The following is a 21,746-nucleotide window of genomic DNA, read 5'->3' as shown; positions in this document are numbered from 1 at the left end:
GTTACCCTTAACTTGATCATTCACATGTCAAATTTTGTTTTTCCAAGACTGCCTGCACTGTGTAAAGATCTGTTTCCAGGATACCCATAATTGTGCAGTACATAACATCTGTTGCTTTGCATTTTGAGAGCCTCACAAAGAATACTTTCCTATATTCACTTGAGTGTATGGACTGGCAGAACAGATATATTGTCACAGTTCAAATAAACTGACAACTACAGCAACTATTCAGTACTGAAAAGCATCCAACTAACTACCATCTGACGTTGCTCAAACAGGCAACAGCCAGGAAATTCAGAGTTCAGCACTGAATTCTCTTAATGAACTGACCATTTGTTTGAACTTGCAGCACACAGGTGAGAAATAGCCACATGCTGGACTAGAGACACGTGAGTTACACCAAGTCATTGAAAAAATTGTTGTCAGTGATTTAATATATTCCTTTCACAACTAAGTGAGAACCTGGGGAAGGAGGAAGTTCCACCAGATCTAAAACATAAGTGAATTGTGTTTCATCAAATCCCTTACAGGTCAGCTACCAGGCATCAAATCTCACACAAAAATTCGGGCTTATAATTTCAATTTTTTTTATAACATCTGGTTTTACTGTTCAAATCTGCTCTTCAACTAAAGGGGGAAGAGTTCCCAAAATTGCAAGACAAGAGTTCCAAAACTACTTCCCTAGAGAAATAGTTAGAGATGTACCATCCACACCTTTAGTCCACAGACACCAGTATTTTTGAAACAACCTGAACAACTGAAAGAAAGATGTTCTAGTCACTTATTTCAAGTCAGCAGTTTAAAAAGTTAAAAAAAAAAAAATCACAACCTAAAAGTTGACAGCTAATGTCTATGAGACAGGAATCAATTTAGAAAAGGATCCTGGTAAAACACAATTCTATAGCAGTCAGAGAACTAAATGACAAAAAGGTCAAATTTTGAAAGGAAACAGCAGATACCACCACAAAACCAGCAGATGTTCCTAAAGGATCATCTGTACAAAAACATAAGCATATGTGAGAGAAATCCAACACTATCACGAAATCAGTTGGTGTCTAACACAATAGCAGTTCCTTATGGCAATATGGTAATACATGTATCAGATACTCAACACATTATGGTTTTTTGTCTGCACATACTGTTACAACATAAGTCATAAAAACCAGGACCACTGATTTCCTCAAAAGGAAAACATTAGTTCCACAGCCCACAAATGTTAAGGTACACAGACTACTCTGTTCTTCAGGTTCTGTTCTCAGATTTTCAGCCACTTAAGCTTTTTCATAAATTGTCTTAGTAGGATAAAAATACCTTTGGAGAACTGCATGTCCTGAATAAATACTTCCTTCTAAAGGCAGTGCATAATAGAGCCAGATATACCTACATGAAACAGCAAACAAAAAGGGATTTCTTCTATCCAATATCTATTTATTTGGGTTTTACACAATTGCAACAGTGTAAAAAAATGCAATCTATTATTTACCTGCTGCTTCTGTGACATAGATAGTTAACAAGACATTTACAAGGAGAGGAAAATTGTTTCTCTAAGTTTAGTTTTATTGATTCTAACAAGAGCAGATAGACTTCCCTGCTTTTATTTCTTTGTTTGCAACTGCAGAAAAAAAAATCATTTTCATGCATCTTCCAATTAATTACACTTAAAAGTTAAGATAAGCAGGCAACATTTGATGCAATAGAAAAAGACAAAGGTGTATAATAGAGGGTACAGATTCAGGGATGATATGGTAAAATGACAATCAAAGAAAGAATACAAGAGCATCCAGGATCCGAAAGAGGGGCTAAAAAAATCAGTGTTTCTGAAGGGCCAAAAACCAGGATAATTAAGAAACTGCATATCCCTACTTAAATAAGGGATTTGACTGCATATTCTTTAATAATTTAAAAAGAACAATAATTTACACTGAGAAAGGGACTCAGTGTTACAGCACCATTGTGGATATGACAATATTACTAGTATGGGCATCAAAAATTGGTTAGAATACCAACTTCTTTTTTAACATACACCTTTGGATTCTCTCCATCATGCTCTATAAGCCGGACCATCAATTGACTCTTGCACACCTTTGCCCAAAAGTTCACTCTTTGTTCAAGAGTGAACTGTGAACAAGATAATTACGGAACCTTGATACCTTTTTTAAAAAATAATTCACATTCTATTCCTCATTACCTCATGATGTCTCCTCTAACTCTCCAATGATTCCCCACCCTGTATCACACACCCCCCTCACAGGACAGCACCACCCTGCATGTCTCCCTGTCTGCCCAGCAACAGCCCCAGTGTCCCCTCCATTCACTCACAGCCCTCCCACACGCACAGGGCGCTGCCCCAAACCCCCTACACTCTCACAACACATCAGCTCACCCCCACCACAGCACTCCTGACTGCCCCTGATCCCCACCTCTCTCCCTGCAATCCCCTGCTCAGCAGCCAAAGCCCAGCACCAGCCATGCCTGGCTCATTCCTGGTGTGCCAACTGGCCCATGATGCACAACGTGCTGTGCCAAGCACCCAGCCAGGCATCAGCCTCGCTCCCCAGGCAGGCAGAGGAGAGGAATAAAGCAAAGCACAGCCTTATCTCTAATAACAGGACATGGCAAAGACCTAATTATTACACAGTGATACAAGAGAAACAAAGGAAAAAAACCCAACCACAAAAGCAAAACCCATCACCTTTATCCAAGCCTAAAACTTGCTGAGTTTATGGCCTACAAGAGCTTTAAGATTACACAAACCACAAATTCATCGACAGAAGTTTTGCATTAAACAGGCCATAAAGAAGGCTTACTTTCCATGAAAGCTAAATGAATCCTGTTATTTCAAATTCCCATAGCATCAGAATACAACTCACTAACACAAGCAGAACTTAATGTGTATGCAAACCTGAACACACAAATACAATTTTCAAGAACTAGCATAGAAACATTTTTCCTGGAACAAAGATTTAAATATCTGATCTCTCTCTTTGGAGGTAGAGAATTAAAGAACATATAAAAGGCCCTATTAGGTATCCAGAGGATGTTAGCCCTTTTCAATGTAAGCAAGGAGGTGGATAAATGTGTGAAATACAAGAAAGAACAGAAAGAATGAAACAACCTAAGTTGTGCCACAAACACATGAACTGATCTTCTGATAAAGGAAAACAAAAAAACAGATGGACAGTCAAGATTTTATGTTCAAAAGTCCCCTGAAATAAAGAACAAATTTTAAGACTTCTTTAATTAGTGTATCCTATTTCCATAAATACTTTTCAATTTCCACAATAAATTGTAGATTAGTAAATTATTCTGCAGCTTTATGCAGCATTTTTCTAAAACACATTAATTTTACAGACTTCCTGGAAAAAGATTTGAGTGCCTTGCAAGTTCAGATACCATAGGATTGTTTAAAACTGCATGCTTTCTTCCTTCAATTTCCATCTTAAAATGTATATATGTATATAAAATGTCATATATTAATGTGGCACATGAACACCTCACTTTCAGTTACACTTCATATTTTTATGTCTCTCCCTCAAAAATAGTTTTTCTGTTTGGATAACAGATAAGCCACTTAGAGAAAATATGTTCTCTACATGTCAGAAGTAGAATCAAAAGCCTTGAGTTCAGTCCTCTTGGAACTCCAGTAATTCACATTTTGTAACAGCCAGTTTCCATTTCCATTATTCCTGACTGACCGATAGACTGACAGATGTCTTACTTTAGAGATCCCAAACAGACCATTGGTATCTATTTCAGCCACATCTGTTCCTAAATAGCCTTGGCAACAGGCCACTATGCACTCGGAATTAATTTTAAGTCCTTTATTGCTGACTCTTTCACTGTTGAAATACATCAGTGATTCTTTTTCCTTATTGCTGCACTTACATAGAATATCTGTAAATCTATATTTTAGATTAATAGCAACAAGAACTATAGCATACTATAGATAAGAATAGTATACTTAATATATTGATTAGTTTAAATTCATTATAAAAAGATACATTTTTTATTTTTGTTTTATTAACTGTGAAATATATATTCAACAGTACATTAGCCTCTAGATTGCTCCAATATCTTATTTTCTTGTTCCTTAATTAATTTAGAAATTATGTTCAATTACCTATACTTAAAAAGCAAGTTTTATCCAAATTATTAGTATTATTATCCAAATAGTCAGCTCAGCCCACAAGCTGTCAGTCAGAGAATAACTTCATATTCAGTTTAGTACAGGACACACACACAAAAAAATTACACTCAAAGTTTTTCAGGAAGATCAAAATCCTCCAGGCTTCACATACTGGTAAAGCACTGGACAATTGCCAGCTTTGTTACACTTCCTACCTGACAGAAATCTCTGAAAAATTGAAATTATTGTAAATCAGGAAACTCTGTGACAAATTTTGAAAACATGCCGGAGGCTTTAAAAATTATCAGAATTAAAGTCTTTATTTAACAACAAAAACCCCATATGCATAAAGAGGATACAAATTCTGGGAACTTAGAAAAATCACATATAATATTCAAATCTGTACTTAAGATAGTTTTCTCTGCTATAATTTTGAAGCAGCACTCATGAGAACCTCCACAGTTCAGGGCTAGAATATCAATACGGAAGTCTTGCCTTTTTCTTAATTTTCATGATTATAGCATAGGAATGACACATAGAAAGAGGCTAGATAAAAAAACTACTAACTACTGCCTGTGAGCTCTGTGTCTCATTGGGGCACCAGTGCACTGTTAAAAGCAAGCAATCAGCTATGGGTCAAGGGGTTCTGCCTCCAGGGAGAACAGGCTCAGCTGAGCTGCACGCCCAGGCTGGAGCTGCAGCCTTTCCAAGGGGGCCCTGAGCTGTGCCTCACACTTGTTCACATTTCCACCTGACACATTCACTCCCTCAGGCTCCACACCCAGTCACCTGCCCAAGACTCACTTCTGCCATAAGCTTTCTTGTAACAAATAACACACAGAATTCATAATAGGTCATGCTAATTTCAGAGGTAGGAACTTTGCTGTAGAGTGAACAGCAAAGGAAGCCATCAAAAGTCATCAGCAAGAATGGGGAGCCAAAAAGCTCTTGGGACAGGTGCTGCAGAGCTCCAGGACAGAGTAAAGAAGGAAGCCCTCCTGATAATCAGGCTGCCTAGAGCCTGCCGGGAACAGCACAGTGACATGACTGGGCCCAGGCACAGCAGATGTCCCCTGCCTGGGGACTTTGAGCTGCAGCTTTGAGCTCTGGTGGAATCTGGAGGAGCCAAGGCTGCACAAACTACCACGTGTAAGAACAAACAACCAGAACTGCAGAGCTGTGGATGACAAACAACAACTTCAGCAAGACAGGAATTCATCTGGAGAACTATGGGGGATGGGAGGTTAGGAAAAAGGGAACAAAGCAATCACCTTATAGTTCTCTGATTTTGACAGACTGTAGCAATTGCCATAGAAGAAACACCTTTTCCTAAAATAGGAAGAATTGCTACGTATGAATCCAAGCAAGAGACATTCAGCAGCACTTGCAAAGCGTGAAGACCTGGCTTGACCTCTTAGAGCCTCAGGCAAACTACATTAGGAAGCTTTTGGGTTGGAGAGAACGTGCATAAGCCAAATCTCAGTGGAAAGACTTGTCCAGAGAGCCTTTAGCCATCTCTGAACACTCCACTGCTGTACTTATCTACGAATGAGACCCTACCACAGATGGCTCCTCCCAGCACCAGTACAGAACACCCCAGGGTAAGTGCTGCTGGGAGCCAAGAATGAGGGAAAGAAAAAACATTCAAGCTCCAGAATCTGTGTTTGACTGCTGCAACTGCAGCCTCTCAAAAATGAAACTATTCAGCAGCTCAATGCCACATAGTATAAAACCATATTACTAGAAAAGAAGTTTCAGCATATATTTAATACATGTGCAGTGAAAGCCCAAGTCCTGATAAAATTGGCAGCAGTTTGCCAGTGCTGCTTTCCATAGGACTCCTGAAGTCCCGCCATCTGCTACAGGTCTGACTCTGTAGTCATAATGACGCACTGCATACGTCATTATCTCTCAGGAGCTATGAAAAGTTTCTGATGTCTATTAAAGTAGCAACTGAGAGGGATGAATTTTTCCTAGGACAACAAAGAAACCAAACTAGCCAAACAAAACAAAAAAAGCCAAAAACACACAAATCCCAAACCACAGAATATACTCCCCATCTCTGGAAGCATGGAGCAATATACACCAAAATTTATTCTTCCTGTCTGAACCTTAATATCCTTCAGTGATGACAATTACAAGACAATTACAGACCCTAGTTCCTGATATATGGCAATTTAACCTACATTAAAGGAGGCAGAACATAAAGTGACACTCATATTAGAGCTCTACACACAGAACTAAATAATTAATAAATCACACTACAGATCACATACACAGAGACCTGTAGATAGTCTCAAATGAGAAGGAAGAGAGCCTCCAGCACTAGCAGCATTATGTAAGGCACCCAGACTGGCTCCCCAAGAGGAAGGGCTGTGTCCCACACCGGGTGTGGGGGTGATCAGAACTCAGTGGCCCAGCTGAAAAGCAAGTATTTCAGTGTGAGTGCAGCGCTGCATTAACACGGTTACACTGTGCAGAGCAGAGGAGTCAGCAGCAGGGCATGACTGTGTATTTGCTCAGTTTCCATAGCTCTGGTATCCCAACATTAAATGAACCATAATGACTTTGCCTGCAAGCATCTGGCTACTTCTTTGCTTCTCTAAATGCGGACTCTATGGCTATGAGATCTTACCTACAGGAACTTTTAAGTTCTGTCCAATACACTTCTAAAATAAACGTGGTATTTTAAGCCTGGACAAGCTAACCATGGCATCCCGGAAGGCAAACACACTGCCTGGAAACTGCATTCCTGAATACAACTTTGATTTCTCTTTCTTGTAAACACTGGGAGGTCACTGAAATAAACAAGGACGTTTAGGAGTGTGTACGCAGTTTTACCACTACCTATGTTTTCACAATTTCTAGGAGAAAAATACCTATTTGGATACGTTCAAGCAGCATTCCTTTGCTTCTTAAACTTTTGTATATAATTTGTTTCACTTGATCAAATCCTGTAACCACACTGAACGCCACAGAGCAACAACGACCTGCAACAGAAGCCTCATGGCAAAACTCAGGCACATTCTGCAAAACCATACTCTCCTCCGTGTGCTCTAGTTTATGTACCTGCCAAAGAGTATAAGCCTGGAAAAGTTGATGCCGCAGAAACAAAATCCAATCCTCTTACTGCTCTGCCTGGGGCTAAAGAGGCCATAAAAACATGCTCTCTGCCTTCTGTCCCTTTCGTATGACCCACCAAGAAGACACTTGCCAGAGAGAGCTGGTTCAGGTACAAGACACTCAAAGCGTTATAAACAATTTCTTTTTCTTTTTAGTCAGCAAAGTAACCTCGCAGGGAAGAGAGGTGCCCGATAGCACTGCCTTTAAGCACTTCACAGCAATCCCGGGTTAGGGTGCCTCTGTCCCGCGCTGCCCGGAGAGCCCCGGCCGCCTCTCCCCGCGGGGACCCAGCTGGCCCCGGGCGCACCGCACGCCCCGGCCCGGGGCGGACACCCCTGGCCCGCCCTGCCCCGTCCCACCTGTGGGGCTCTCGGGCAGGATGGGGCTCCAGCGGAGCCGCCGGGCGCTCAGAACCACGTCGCAGCTCCTCTTGCCGATCTCGAAGATGCCCCTGAGGAGCGGCTCGTCCCCCGCCCGGGCCGGCGGGGCCGCGGCCAGCGGGGCCACCCTCCGCCGCCGCTCCTGGGGCGCGGCCGGGCGCGGCCCGCCGGGCGGGCGAGCGGGGCAGTGGCGCTCGGCATGGCGGCAGCGGCACCCCGCTCCGCTCCGGCCCCGCCGCACCGCCCGCGGCCCGCCGGGCCCAGCAGCGCCGCCCCGCCCCGCAGGCGGGGCCGGACCGCCCGGGGGCCGGCGGGAGGGCGCCCGGCCCGGGCCGGAGCGGGGGCTGCGTCGTCGGCGGGTGCCGGGGTAGTGCCCGTGCCTCGCCGGAGCGGCGGGACAGCGGGGCTCGGCTGCCGGGACAGCGCGGCCCGTCCGGCGCCGGGCAGAGCGCAGGGCGGCACCGGCCGGACCCGCGTCAGCTGCGCTGCCCGCGGGGAACCGCGGCCCGAAGGCGCTCGGGCATCTCAGCGCTGTGCTCTCCTCAGTTACTTCTCCAAGGAAGGAACGCTCCCACTACAGAAATTAATTTTCCTTGTCGGAATCGCAAGTCTTCCACTTTTCTGTTATCATTAACAATATTGCTATTGCTTAGCTTCAGAAAACTACGACGTAAAGTTCTAATAGCCCTTCCGTATTAAAAAGGCTGAGTCTTTCACAAGTTGTGACTCTGACATAACCTTAATGTAAATACCATGTTGGCATTCCTGCTTCAAAACAGATTATTGCCATAAACCCAGGTGGAGGCATCATCCAGCTGTACCCTTCATTCATAAGAATGCAAAACATTGCATTCGAGCAAAACCGTGACTCGGAGTCTGATACTGACTCGTACTAGAACAGATCTGCTGTCAGGTGCGCCAGTGCAGAAGGAATACCCAGAAGGGTTGCGTAGTCATCCCTCATCCTCGAAGATTGAATGCAAGGGAGGAAGATCACTTTACTCTTGCTCTATGAATGATAGACTTCACTGCTTGGAAGTATGACTGCTTTAGTCACAGCTGCTGTAAGATTCACTGATGACAATCACGTGGAGTGCAGGGCCAACTCCCATTTATAAGGTGCTTCTGAGCCTCTAAGGGCTAAACTTGTACAATTATAAAGTTTTATAATGTCATCGTGGCTTGCTAGGGCATGAAAAGGATATTCTTAAAGAAGAAGTTCAGTAATTTTATCTTTAATGTTTGTAACAATACAAATGTAATTGTCCATCTGAGAAATGAAACAATAAATTGCAAACATTGCCCTTTGCTGGTGGATACAAGATACAGTTTAAGCCGCATGTTAGAGTATCCTTTGATGTTTAGCCTTGTAGAAGAGAAATTTTGATTGCAGCCATACCAGCCAAGAGCTCACAAGATGATGCATGTTCTCAAGGTATGTTGACTTCTTCCATAATTCTATAAAAACCAGTACCAAGCTACTTAGTATGTAGCTGAGAAGACAGGTTTAAGACACATTTAAAAAGTCATCATGGTACAACTTTTTGATACTTATTTCCATCTATTACTCTGCCATGTTTAAAGTATATTCCGAATACTTGTTAAATATGCAGCCTGTTTTGAATTTGCATTGAGCCGTTAATACAGCTTTTACTGAAATGCAGCCCTCACCAATTTGCCTTTCTGGATCACATGACCACATAAGGTTTATGTTTGCTTAAAACTTTTAGTAATTATCTCAGTTTTTATTTTGTCCCTTAGGTCTTCTTTGTTGGGATATAAATATCTCAACTGCAAAGTAATCAGACAGAATAAGGTATAAGTAATTGGAATTATGTGTAGAGTGTAGAAGTTTTGTGCAAAATATCTTTAAGCAAAAAAAAATAAGTGATGAGGCAGGAAAACTGTGAGCCAAACAAGCTTGCCTTAACATTTATCATTCTGATACAGCAGTAGATGAACTAATTCAATTTGTGCCTATTATTTGGTGTCAGTGATCTTTAATGTGTTTGCACTGATGTCATTCAAAAAGAAAGCTAAATCATTAACTGGAAGATAAAGCATAATATGAAGCTAGATGTAGTCAAATCTCTTTTGAGGCCATATGCCCTCCACAATTCCCTGCAGTCATTTGTATTTGTTTCTGGGACAATTTATTAGCCTATACCACCTAGTGTATATTATATATTACCACCAGATAACTTCTCCTAAGGTAGAGGAGAGGGTAAATTGATAACTGGCTTACAACCCTAAAATGATAGTGTTTTCAGTACCACCAGTGGGAAACTACTGCAATCCCTAAGAGACTTGTAATATCCTTTGACTGATGTAATTAAAAATTCTAACACCTTCTTATAGGCATTACTTGAAAAGTCTATTAAATCAGTAACAGTTAAGATACTAAATGTATTAGATAAAAACATAAAATAGTAAGAGAACTCTACATAGTAACAAATACCATAAAACTCTGTTCATTGTATTTTGCTGCTGTTCACAAATCCTCAATGCCCACAATTCTTTGTAAATCTGAGACAGACACTTTTTTCCTGGGGGGAAAGATTCCAAACAAGTCTATTCTAACAGCCTTTTTTTTTTTTTAGTTATCACAAATTTCAGATTTGTACATTGAATTTGGAAATGCATGGAATAGTCCAGCAATATAATTTTATCAATTTTTCTAGGCTATGTCAGGAACTCTCACACATAAAACTCCCTTTAACTTTGTGGTAAGAAATGGTTGTGTGTATGGATGATCTAGTGTAGTATCTTCTGTTCTTGTATCAGAGAAAAAGATGCAAGAAAACCAGTAGGAATAGCAGGCATTCAAGCAGCATGGAGCACTGAGCCTACATGCAGCAGTACCTGAGCAAGGAAGTCTGGGGAGGGTGTTAGACTCCATCAAACACCCAAATCATCAGCCAAGTTTACAATGATGAGGCAGGTCTGGATCAGCAGGGTTCAGAGCCAGGTCAGGATTGTGGCTGAGCTGCAGACCTCCATCACACAGCATCTGGAACTGAAAAAGTTGTAGTCCCAGAAGGAATTTGAATAGAGCTCCAGGCTCATGTTTAGGGTCGGTGAGGGGGTTGCAGGTGGGGATGCTCAGGGTTTTTAAGGCTCAGTACTGGTTTCATGGGCCTTGCAGCCGGAAGAACAAGAGGAGGAATTCTGAGGAGCAGTAGGAGCAGGCTGCTTCAAAAAGGGAATGGGGTTTAGAGTGATTACAAGTCAGGTAGGATCCCATATACCTGATCAAGGTAAACAGAACTGTGTGTAGCTAGGTTCAACAAGAGCCCAGACAGCCAGACAAACCCCTTGTGTCAAGGTATGTCCAGCATCAAGCTGAAAAGCACAGTCATTGGATCAGGTCAGCTGGCAGTACCAGTGTCAGTGCTAGCCCAGGAGCCACCAGGGAAGCTTGTGTTATCAAGGCAGGTCCAAAGTCAGACAAGATTATTGAGTTTGTGGGTCAGGACCCGGATATGGCACAGACAGGGCTGCAATAAGATGAAGGCAGACACCATGCTTAAGAGCCTTTTCCAAACCACAGGTCTTGCGTGAGGGAGGGGACATCTCCCTTGTGGTTTCTTAGAGTTTGTTCTCAGCAGTCTGGACCCAGGGGAGGTTTTGTCCCAGGTCAGGGTGCTGGCCTTAAGCACAACCAGATGGCCTAGGAGAGGGAAGCATCCTATGAACCAAGAGGAGAGGTAGTAGGAAACAAGGAGAGGAGCTAAGCTCTACTTAACTAACAGTGTCTCTTTCTGGAAATCATCCTTTGCTCTCTAGACGCTAAGAAGTTGTGAGAGCCTCAGAACTCTTTTGCAGAAGAACCTTGTGAAGGAAGAAAGAGGTACAACAACCTCTGACAGAAATAGTGAGTGAGGGAAGTACAGCTAGTGTTAACTGAAGGACAGCAAGCAGGTAAAGCTTGCTATTGGAAAATATGTCCTCCCACCTCAAAAAAGTGTCTGTAAAAATGCAATGGGGTAACTAGGTCAGCTTTGGATTCATAAGAAATGTGATGTTCAAGTTAAGGAACAGGAATTTAGACCAGAAGCAATAAGGGGACACTCTGGGGAAAATATCCCCATTCTAGAGCTTTTGACTGAACATTTCTGGTAGCTGACTTGTTTTCTGTAGCTAATGGAGATTTCCTTCTGGAGAAATCTGAATTTTGAAGTTGGCAGCATGCCCTTGGCTCATATGTTTTTCTGGCTACAGTGTGTGTTTATACAATGAGGGTTTCGTGTATAGTCAGTTATATTTCAGCTGTTCATTCACAGATATTAGCTCTCCTAAGTCTGCTCCCTTCTTACATTTCTACTTTAGAAGATAATCTTTTGTAACTCTTAATATTAATTCAGCTCTCTTGAATTGGTTTACCATGAAGAAGTGACATTAAGCAGAACACCAAATTTTTGGCGTGATAAGCAAAGCCATAATTATTCTGAAGGAAAATTATATGAATGGTCTATAGAAGAGAGCATTACTATTGCTATACATCTTCAAATTTTCAAAAGAAGGAAAGCCTTAAAGAACAGAGAAAAAAAAGTAGGTAAGGAAATGGACAAACCTTTGCAAAGAGAGCAGTGAAATTATTATTCAGGTATAAGAAGCTGCAAAAATGCAGTCTGAAGTTGCAGTCATTCCTGATACTCCCATTAATTGAAATGAATCAGAACAATAGAGAAAAATGTGGGGATAGGAAGAATATGAAATGAGAATGTGTTGATCAGAGTATATTGTCTTTTCTTTGCATTAAGTTTGGTATGCTATCTTTTTAAGGTAATTTTTTCCCTCTGAATCTTATTGTCTATTGCTCTGTCACAGTGTTGGTAAACATGTAAATATTAGTTGTTTCTATTTTATTTAATGCAGAATGCAGTGAACTCTATGCTGCAAACTACTACAAGCTAGAGAACTGAAAACTAGGGCTGATATTCTATGTTTTACATACCCTTTAGGCAACCTAAATACTTAAGAGAATGCTTTGAGAGCATTGTCAGTTTTAATTTTGTATTGCATAGCTTCTGACAGTTTGTTAAATACATATATGAATTATTTAAAAAACACTTATGTAGATATTAGTGTATTTGTAGATCTTCAGCTCACTGTTTCAGTATGCATTTATGTACTATGTTTTTCAAGGATTTTTTATAATATGGGATTTTCAGCTAAGGAAAGAGTGTAGACCATTTATAATTTCTGAAATAATTACCATACAACCCATCTTGGTCAATAAAAACAAAGACCAGTTTCTGCATATTTTCCGTGATACAGCACCAGGCAGAACTTCAAGTTTCATTTCTGTTCTTCCTCAATAGAAATGAGTGAGAAATGAGTGGGTTTTGTTTGATTTTTTTAATCATAAGGTACCTTTTATATATATAAAAGAGAATGAAATGTAACTCTGTAATTTTTAAAACTATTTGAAAGGATGGTTCTCTGACAGAAGTACTGTACTTTTTTAAAAAAGACTCATGTTTTTAATATGTCAAAAGCAATTGATAAGGTCATGGTGGATCTAGTTTTAATCAGTTACAATATTGAAATAATTATGAGATTTCTTTACTGTTATGGAAGATAGAATTGTTTTTCTTACCCTCAGTACTTAGTTTAGAATTATTTATATTAATCCTTATCGCCTCTGGAATTGCATGTTGCTTTTCCATGTTAGTTTATTAATATTCTGTAACAGTATCTTTTGGAGAAAGTGGCTCTCTGTTTTCTGCTGGTGAATTCAGGAATCTTGGTTCTCCTTGAATCGACTTCCCTTCACCTGGAGACTCCTTCTAAGTGCACTGGGCCAAGGTCTGATGTTGTTCAGGCACATTTTACCTTTGGGCTGGGTAAAACCAGAGGGTTCAGTCTCCCAGGCATCTTGTGGATGTAACCTGGAATTCCACCATGTCAGACTCCTCAGCTGTGTCTGTCACAGCCAACAATGGGTCCACACAGTCACAAGTCATGACTGCTTCTTGTGTACTGTACCTGCAGACTTAACCTCAAGCATGCACTGCTGGCAGAGCAACTTCTGCTGTCAGAAGTATGTCATAAAGAAGAAGGGAAAGGCCATTGGTCACAACCAGCCCTAAAAATAGAGTTTTAGGCCTATGCTGGCTGACCCACTGTGTGTGTGTGGGTACAAATCAACCCCAGAGTTGTCTCTGCATGCGGAAGTTGGATAATCCCACTACAGCCTCAGTTAATTAGCGGTATGTTCATAGGACAGGAACAGTGTGAGTAATTCTTTCCATTAAAAGAGACCTTGATAGACCTTCCTGTGGGAGTCATGAGCAGAAATTTCACCATTTGGCTTGATGTTAATAATATGAAAGAAATATCATGGAGACATCAGAAGCATCAGCAAAGCAGGGGAGGGGGGAAGGTCTCCAGTATTTTATAAGGGTGGTGATAGGGAAAAAACCACGCAAAACTAATTGAAATAAGAAAACTCGCAAGTGATTTGTAAATTAGAGCCTCTAGTTACCAAAATGCCTAATTAATTTTCCTTATTAGATTGCTCATAACATTAAAACATTACTTTCTCTGAAGTATCACAGTAGCAAATACTGAGATAGCCTAGATAGATCTTTTAAGTAGGTTGCATTGGCTGGAAGAGTTGAATTTTGTTATTAACAGTGGAAAAAGAAAAGGTAATTGAAAAGGTTTCTTGTGCTTTGGAAATGCCTCCCAAATATTCATTAAACATTTAAGCGACTAAATTTGCAGAATATGTTCCTGACATTGGCACTGGTTCTGTGGTATTTCTCTCATCAGATGGAAGTACTGTGTGTTATGCAGAGTGCATTCATGCATAAACAATATCATTTTCATAAATTAAAACCTCCCCTGCAGAAGGAACATCTGTGCCTGCCTTTGAATAAAAGATGGTGGCATGTGAGTTGCCCCTTGACTAACTAGAAGAATCCTTGTATTTAGGAAGAAGGTGCACAACCAAAAGGCAAGCGAGCCTGGGTCAGCTTTTTCAATTTTATCTGAAAAATCATCATTCATCTATCCCCCTCCGGTTATCTAGGGCACACTTACTTGCATTGCCATTGACTGGGAAAGGTTAATGGACGCTTGAAAAGTTGCCTCTTGTGTTCTTTCATTTCAAATTCAGCAACAGTTTTTGAGTGTGGAGCTGCAGGCTCTGGCAAAATGCATCAGTCAGCATCGCAATTAAATTTTAGCATGTTTTTAACGGGGAAGCCTGGCAGCAGGGGCTGCTGAACTGCTAGGACAGGTTTGCCATGCTTATACGTTGGATTTCCATAGCTACAAGCACCTTTAAGATAGACGCCAGAAGCTTGATTTCTCCTGGGGGGAAAAAATTGCCCTCATCCATAGGAAAGCTTGTTTACTTTCTGCTAGGTTTAACTGAAATATTTATGAAATACCCCTGCTTTGCGACAGGCTTCATATAAAGTATTTCAGGAAACGTCTTAAATCTCTTTCTGATGGTCGGAGGCAAAGACCTGTTGATAATTGTTCCTGGTCATTAGGGGAATTGCTCTCCCGCAGGTTGTGTCTCCCGGTTTCTTAAGCCTCAGAATAAATCAGTGAAGATTAAAGGAATACGTTTCCCGTCTGGGAAGAGGAAGGGACGACAAATCGATAGCGCGGGTCCAGGTCTGCCCTTCGGAGGGAAGGCGCACCTGCTGCCGCCGCGCCGGGGCCGAAGCGCCCGCTCCCGGTGTGCGGGTCCCGGCCGGGGCCGGCCGCGGATACCCGGGGCCGGCTGCGGACACCCCGGGGGCTGCGGACACCCCAGGGCGGGCGAGAACCCGGGGCCAGCGGGGGCGGGGGCGGCAGGGCCGGGCTGAGCCGCCCGGGCGGGTGCGGGAGCCCGGCGCAGCCCGCACCGGCAGCCGCAGCTCCCAGCGAACTGCGCTCCGGCCCCGTTCCCCTCGTTCAACAAATCAGCATTGCAAATAGCCGGGTTCGCTGTAAACAAACGAACGCCGCCGCCCCCCCGGCCCGAGTATTTCTCAAGGTAAGTAAAGAATCTGTGTCCTTTTTTAGACCAATTTTATTCTACAAATAATAAGTGTTGCACCTTTCATGAGCTATCCGAATAAAACAATAATCCCATAGGAATTACTTACACTAAGAAAAAAAAAATCACATTTAAGGAAAAATGCAACATTCGACCAAATGTTCAATACTATGTTGTTGCCAAAGGATGGATGTTTTTTTCTAAAATCCCAGTGTGCATTACACCATAATATACAGGATTACAAACAAAATTACAGTACAGATTGATTCCAGTTGAACCAGCGTTACATTTCAAACAGCACTTATTCTGGACTGCATTGTACATGCAATAGCTATTGTTCTAATTACGGATTAAATGGTTTGAATTTGTTTCAAGCTACCGTACTAATCGACTACAATAGGTATATAGCCCGACTTTAACAACCTGATTAGATTTCGGTTCAGATTTATAAGATGAGCATATGACAACCATGGATTGTGTGAACGTGTATAAAATCATGCATTTATAGCGCCTGGAAACATTAACATCTTCAAGTTATCTTAAAAAAAAAAAAACCAAAAAACAAACCAAACTCCAAAACAAACAAAAAAAGTCCAACAAACCAAAACCACGGAATGCCAAGGGGGTTCAAAGACTAAAAAGAAACAGTGCAAATTGTATGTGATAGTCAAGCAGCTTTCGATTTAAAAAGGGTGTTGGCATTTGCTTATAATCTTTATATACAAGTTTGTGCAAGTAATGTGTTGAAATGATATGTTTTAATAGAAAATAAGTCTATCGTTCTTATATCTTCTCAAGACCTAGGGGATCTGGTTCTTATTGTATGGGGTAAAGGAAAAAGAAATAAAGAAAAAAGAAAAAGGATGAAAAAAGAGACTTGGATAGGAAAGAAATTGCCCGGATTGTGCATTTTTTTTTTCTTCTTCATCTATTTGAAAAGGAAAGAAGTGCTAAGGCAACATAACTTCTCTAAGCACTTTTCTGCTGGTTTAAATTAGTTAAATCATTTTGTATAAATTAGATATAATTCTACCTTTCCAATATGTATAAAAATTGATGAAGCTGCATGGTTTAAAATAGGAAATTCACGTTATAAAAAGTCATTAAAAATTCTGTACAAAATCACAACAAAATAATTCAGCATGGGAAAGGTAACAAGTAGTAAAACGTTGGTTGAAAAATATAGATTTCATATATATTTTGTAATTGGCCCATCGCTAGTTTAAAAATTGCATAGATCCTAATTATTGCTTGTGATTTTGTTATCCCGATCAGGTAATTGACGCGATCCCAATGCCCCTACCCCAATTTACAGCGTCGCTCCGAGGAGCGGCAGCAAGGACAGCGGGTGAGCGGGGCCCGAGGCGGCGGCGGGACCCGCCGGGCCGCCCGCGGTAAACAAGGCGGTGGCGGGCGGCGGGGCGCGGCTCCCGGCCCTGCCTGCGGCCGGCGGGGGTCAGTCGTGGAAGATGGCGTTGAGCTGGGCGCTGAGGACGCGCTCGTGGTGCGGGTGGCCCTCGTAGGGCGCCAGCCCGTCCACCGGGATCTCGCAGCGGGAGGCGGCGGGCGGGAAGATGGCGGCGTGGGCGGGCGCGGCGGCCAGCGCGGCGGCGGCGGCGGCGGGGTAGTGCATGGAGAAGGCGTAGCTCTTGTCGAAGTCGGCGGCCGGCTCGTGCTTGAAGGAGAAGTTGCCGTTCACGCTGAGGGGCGGGCTGAGCGGCCCGTCGAAGGCGGGGCTGGCGCCCTCCGCCAGCCCGCTCTCGAAGAAGGGCTCCAGCGCGGCGCCGTAGGCGTGCGGCGGCTTGAGGTGGAAGAGGTGGGAGCTGTCCATGGTGCCGTAGGGCGGGCTGGGCAGGCCCGGCGACTGGTAGGGGTAGGGATGCGCCGGGAAGGGCGCGCCCGCCGCCGCCGCCGCCGCCGCCACGTGCGGGGGCACCTCCTGGCTCTGCTCGGGGAGGAATGTCCGCGGGTTGAGCTGCAGGCAGCCGGCCACCAAGTTGGTGGTGGGCTGCGACAGGCCCTTGCAGAGGGTCTGCACGAAGGACACCAGGTCCGGGCTCTTGCCCGAGCGAAGGATCTCGGAGAGCGCCCAGATGTAGTTCTTGGCCAGGCGCAGGGTCTCGATCTTGGAGAGCTTCTGCGTCTTGGAGTAGCAGGGCACCACCTTGCGCAGGTTGTCCAGGGCCGCGTTCAGCCCGTGCATGCGGTTGCGCTCCCGGGCGTTGGCCTTCATGCGCCGCAGCTTGAAGCGCTCCATGCGCGCCTTGGTCATCTTCTTCTTCTTGGGGCCCCGCCTCTTGGGCTTCTGGTCGTCGTCTTCCTCCTCCTCCTCTTCCTCCTCCTCTTCGTCCAAGTCGTCCTCCTCGTCCTCCTCCTCCCCGTTCCGCAGGGAGTCCTCCTCGGCCTCGGCGTGCAGACCCTCCAGGTCCTCCTCCTTCTTGTCCACCTCGTGCTCCTCGTCCTGGGAGCTGAGGCACTCGTCCGTCCAGCTCGGGGGGCCCTGCGGCTGGGGCTCGCCCATCAGCCCGCTCTCGCTGTACGACTTGGTCATGGTGAGCCTCTGCGTGGCGGAGGAGACAGAAAAGAGACGCGTCAGCACCAGGAGCAGCGACCGTGGCCACCCGCGGGGAGAAGTTGCCCGCACTTCGCTCCCCGTTCCCGCCGCCCCCTCCCGAGGGAAGCCCTGGATTCCCCACCGTGCCAGGGCAAACTTTTAATTGTCTCCGCGTTTCTGCCTTGTAATTAAGTTGACATATGTTCAAATACCATTATGTAACTCGCCGATATTAGCGGGGAATATAAGAAGATTATGCGCGCGGGAGCCAGCCCGACGCAAGTGGACCAAGCGTGGGTTTTGTTTTGTTTTGCTTCAAAAAAAATCCTCAAACATTTTTACTGATAGGGGAAGGGGGAAGGAGGACACACGCACACACAGGGCACCCACAGGGACGGATGGCGCCTGTGACGCCTGTCCCCGCCGCTCTCCGCTGTTCCCCCTTGCCACCTCCTTGCGTGGGGCTTGTCCGCCCCAGCGGGCACCGAGCACCTGCTCCCCGGTGCCGCCTCCGTCCGCAGGACTGTCACTGGGTGCCCGCGGCGGGGCTGCGCGGCCCCTGCCCCTGGGGTAACAGGTGCGGGACTGGCCCCGGCTTCCCGTCTCCGTCGCCCCCTCTGTTGCAAACGAGCATCGGTTCCCCGCTTCCCGTGCGGGGCTGAGATCGCTCCCCGGTAGCGTCGGGCGCACCGGGAAGGAACAATGCCGCACGGCCGCCGAGGCACAGCCTGCGCTGGGACCGCAGCGATCGCGCTCCGCGGAGGAAGGGGAGCCCAAAGTTCGGAGGTGCATCGGTGGAAGCACATTAACATATGTAATATGCGGCTGTACAAACGGATTTAAATGTGTGCATGGACGCACATACACATTTACATATTTATATGCATATATAAATGTATACACGCACATACGTGTGTATGGATGGATACAGGTGTGCCCGCGCACACCAGCAGGAACGACCGCAAGCGACAATAAAACCTGAAGCCGTTCCGGCAGAGGCATATCCCGTCCGCCCCGACGTCGCAGGGCCCTCTCCCACCCCGGCAACCGCCGCGAACCCTTTTCCCGCGGGGGTAACACACGGTTTCCCGTTACCTCCGTCGCTCAGCCTCTCCTGCGCGGTGACGGTCTCATAACCCCGGCACAGCTCTCCGTGCGAGGGCGCCGCGCGTGTGTGCGTGTGGCGTTTATTTCCCGAGGTTGCCCGGCGCCGGGCTCCCCCCGTTATATAGCGGGACGGAGGATGCGCGCCGGGGGGCCGGCACCGGGACCCGGGCCGCGCGCGCCCGCCGCGCCCCGCGCGCCTGCGCCCCGCCCCGCGCCCCGCCCCGCCCGGTGGCACGCGCCATATGGCCGCCCACGTCAGGCGCGCGGCGCCCCCCACGTGACGCCCCTTATTTGTATGCGGCCGCGCGCCCGCCCGCGGAGCCGCCACGCCCGCGCTGACCCGCGGGCCGGGCCATCTGTCACCAATGCCACCGCTGTCACCGCTGCCGCCGAACCGCGCCGCTCCGCGCCGCTCCGCGCCCGCCGCCGCCCAGCCGCCGGCCCGCGGAGCCCCATTGTTCCCATTGTTCTGGGGTGCGGCCACCGAGGGTCCCCGCCGCCCCACCCGTTACATCTCCTAACGCGCGCCTCTGGGCCCTCGATACTCCCGGTCCCCTTCCTTGTCGCTCTCTGGCCGCCACAGGCCCCCTCCTCTTTCCCCGGTTTGCGCCGGTGCTGGGGAAAGCGGGCGTCCCGTGGTTGTGGCACACACACACACACGCACACACACACACACACACACACCTGCCGCTCTGTCCCAACGCCTGGAGTAAACGCCGGCTCGCTTTTCCCGGCTTTTCGGTGGGAATACTGCCGGTTAACGGAAAGTTTGGAAGAAAGACGCCAAGTGGGGCGGCTTTAGAGTATTTAAGCGCCTCGGCGGAGTTTGCAAACGCTGCCAAACCTTAGGGATGCGCTTTAAGGAGGGGGGTAGCCCCCTCGCATGATAGCTGTGCTACCGGCACGCGTTATCCGGATATTTATTCAATAAAAATAAAATTATTTTCACCTCTTGAGGCTTTAAATGCAAAACAAATCATTCCGCCCTGAGGAGATGGATTTGGAAGATAATTTTCCAGGTCGGGTTATTTCTAAAATGTTTCTCTCCTGTTGGTGACCTACATAGCCCGGGGCAGCAGGAGGGGTCTCCGGGGATGTTCGCCTTCTCGGTAATCAAATACAGAGGGCAACCGGCTACTTTTTGTTACGCCAAATCTGGCCGGTTCTCCGTGTGAAGCGAAGGCCAGCAGCGCGGTGTGTGCCGCCAGGCTGGAGCGGGGCACCCTCGGGTCCCCGGCGGCTGCGGCCCTTCCCTGGGGCACAGAGGGGAGGGGAGCGCCGGCGCCGACCCTCCGATGGATGGCCCCTGCCCTGGCGAGCCTTCTCCGGCCACAGAGGCACCGCCGGGGCAGGGTCCGGAGCATGCCCGTACCCTGGGCGCTGGGCCGGGCCTCCCGCCGGGCCGACAGCCCCCGAGAGAGCGCGACCCCATAAACGGGAGCTGCTGGGGCGGCCGCGCTGCTGGAACGGACAAGTTTTGGAGGTTCGAACGGGTTTGGAGAGCGCAGGAGAGAGATGGGTCTGGTCCAGCTCTGTCTCGGTTGCTGGAAAATGTCCCTTTGAACGGGTCTGTCTGGGAATACACCCGGGAATGTGGGGCAAAACACTAGGCAAAACTACTGGGAGGAGGGCACTGGCAGAAAACTGAATCTCGGGGAGCGGTGAGAACTTTGGGGTGCTCGTGTGCTTCTGAGTGTGATGAACACAGTCATCTTCCCTGGGAGCAAGATAAAATCAACACGTTGTCGATTGGCAGGTAACTAGAGAGACAAATAAAGAAGCAGGCAGTCGGACAGAGGGGCTTAAACCCGCCGAGCCCGGCTCGTCCCGGTCTGGTCGGTGATGGGCGAGGGTACCGGTGGCCGTGGAGGAGCCGGGCCCGCAGGTACGAGGCGCTGCTCCGGTGCCGCCCGTCGGGGCCGGGGACGAGCGCAGCGCTGCGGGGGCGCCGGGGCTCTCCGCCGTTCCGCCTTCATCCTTCCCGCTCTGCCCGGGGCTCCGGCACTGCTTCTCCTCCCGCTCTCGCAGGCAGCCGGCTCTGCCTCCCCTACTCGGGCCGTCCCCTGGCTCAACGACTCCAGTTTCCCACCTTCCCTGTTCCTCCTCTTCCCCCAGCCGCTTGATTTTATCGCTCCAAGCGTGCCTATTTTTTTCTCCCTGACCTACAGACTCCTCCTTCTCCATCTGGCTTCTAATTCGGCTTCTGTTTATTTTTCCTCCCGAATCCTCTCATTTTCTTTTCTCTCTCTATTGTTTTTTAACGATTTTTAAATTTTTTTCCTTTTGTCTTTTCTTTTCCTTTTCCCTTCATTTTTCTTTTTCTTAATTTTCTTTTTTTTTTCCTTTCCTTCTCATTTTCTTTTTCCTTTCTGCCCTCCCTCCCTCCCTCCCTAGCTGGCTTCCCGCCCCCCACCCCTCCTCCCGCGGCGCGGCACGCGAACTGCACGCGTCCCA

General features: G+C 46.4%; 2 protein-coding genes across 2 annotated transcripts in view; both read right to left on the bottom strand.

Moving 5' to 3' along the window:
* Nucleotides 1-7,830, bottom strand: part of CERKL (ceramide kinase like) — a 50,878-nt gene extending 43,048 nt beyond the window's left edge. The window contains 2 exon segments of the mRNA XM_030952141.1: nucleotides 7,609-7,782; nucleotides 7,785-7,830. Of these exon segments, the coding sequence (XP_030808001.1) occupies nucleotides 7,609-7,782; nucleotides 7,785-7,830 (220 nt within the window).
* Nucleotides 7,831-16,981: 9,151 nt separating this feature from the next.
* NEUROD1 (neuronal differentiation 1) lies at nucleotides 16,982-19,384 on the bottom strand. The gene is made up of 2 exons (XM_030952360.1): nucleotides 19,281-19,384; nucleotides 16,982-18,191 (listed from the first exon to the last, which is right to left on the bottom strand). Exon 2 carries the CDS (start codon nucleotides 18,180-18,182, stop codon nucleotides 17,088-17,090), a length of 1,095 nt encoding a protein of 364 aa, XP_030808220.1. The 5' UTR covers nucleotides 18,183-18,191; nucleotides 19,281-19,384; the 3' UTR covers nucleotides 16,982-17,087.
* Nucleotides 19,385-21,746: the final 2,362 nt, after the last annotated feature.

The sequence above is a fragment of the Camarhynchus parvulus genome, chromosome 7 (assembly GCF_901933205.1).
Source record: "Camarhynchus parvulus chromosome 7, STF_HiC, whole genome shotgun sequence".
Lineage (NCBI taxonomy): Eukaryota > Metazoa > Chordata > Aves > Passeriformes > Thraupidae > Camarhynchus > Camarhynchus parvulus.
Note: the sequence above shows the minus strand (reverse complement) of the source record. Positions and strands in the feature narration are given on the sequence as shown.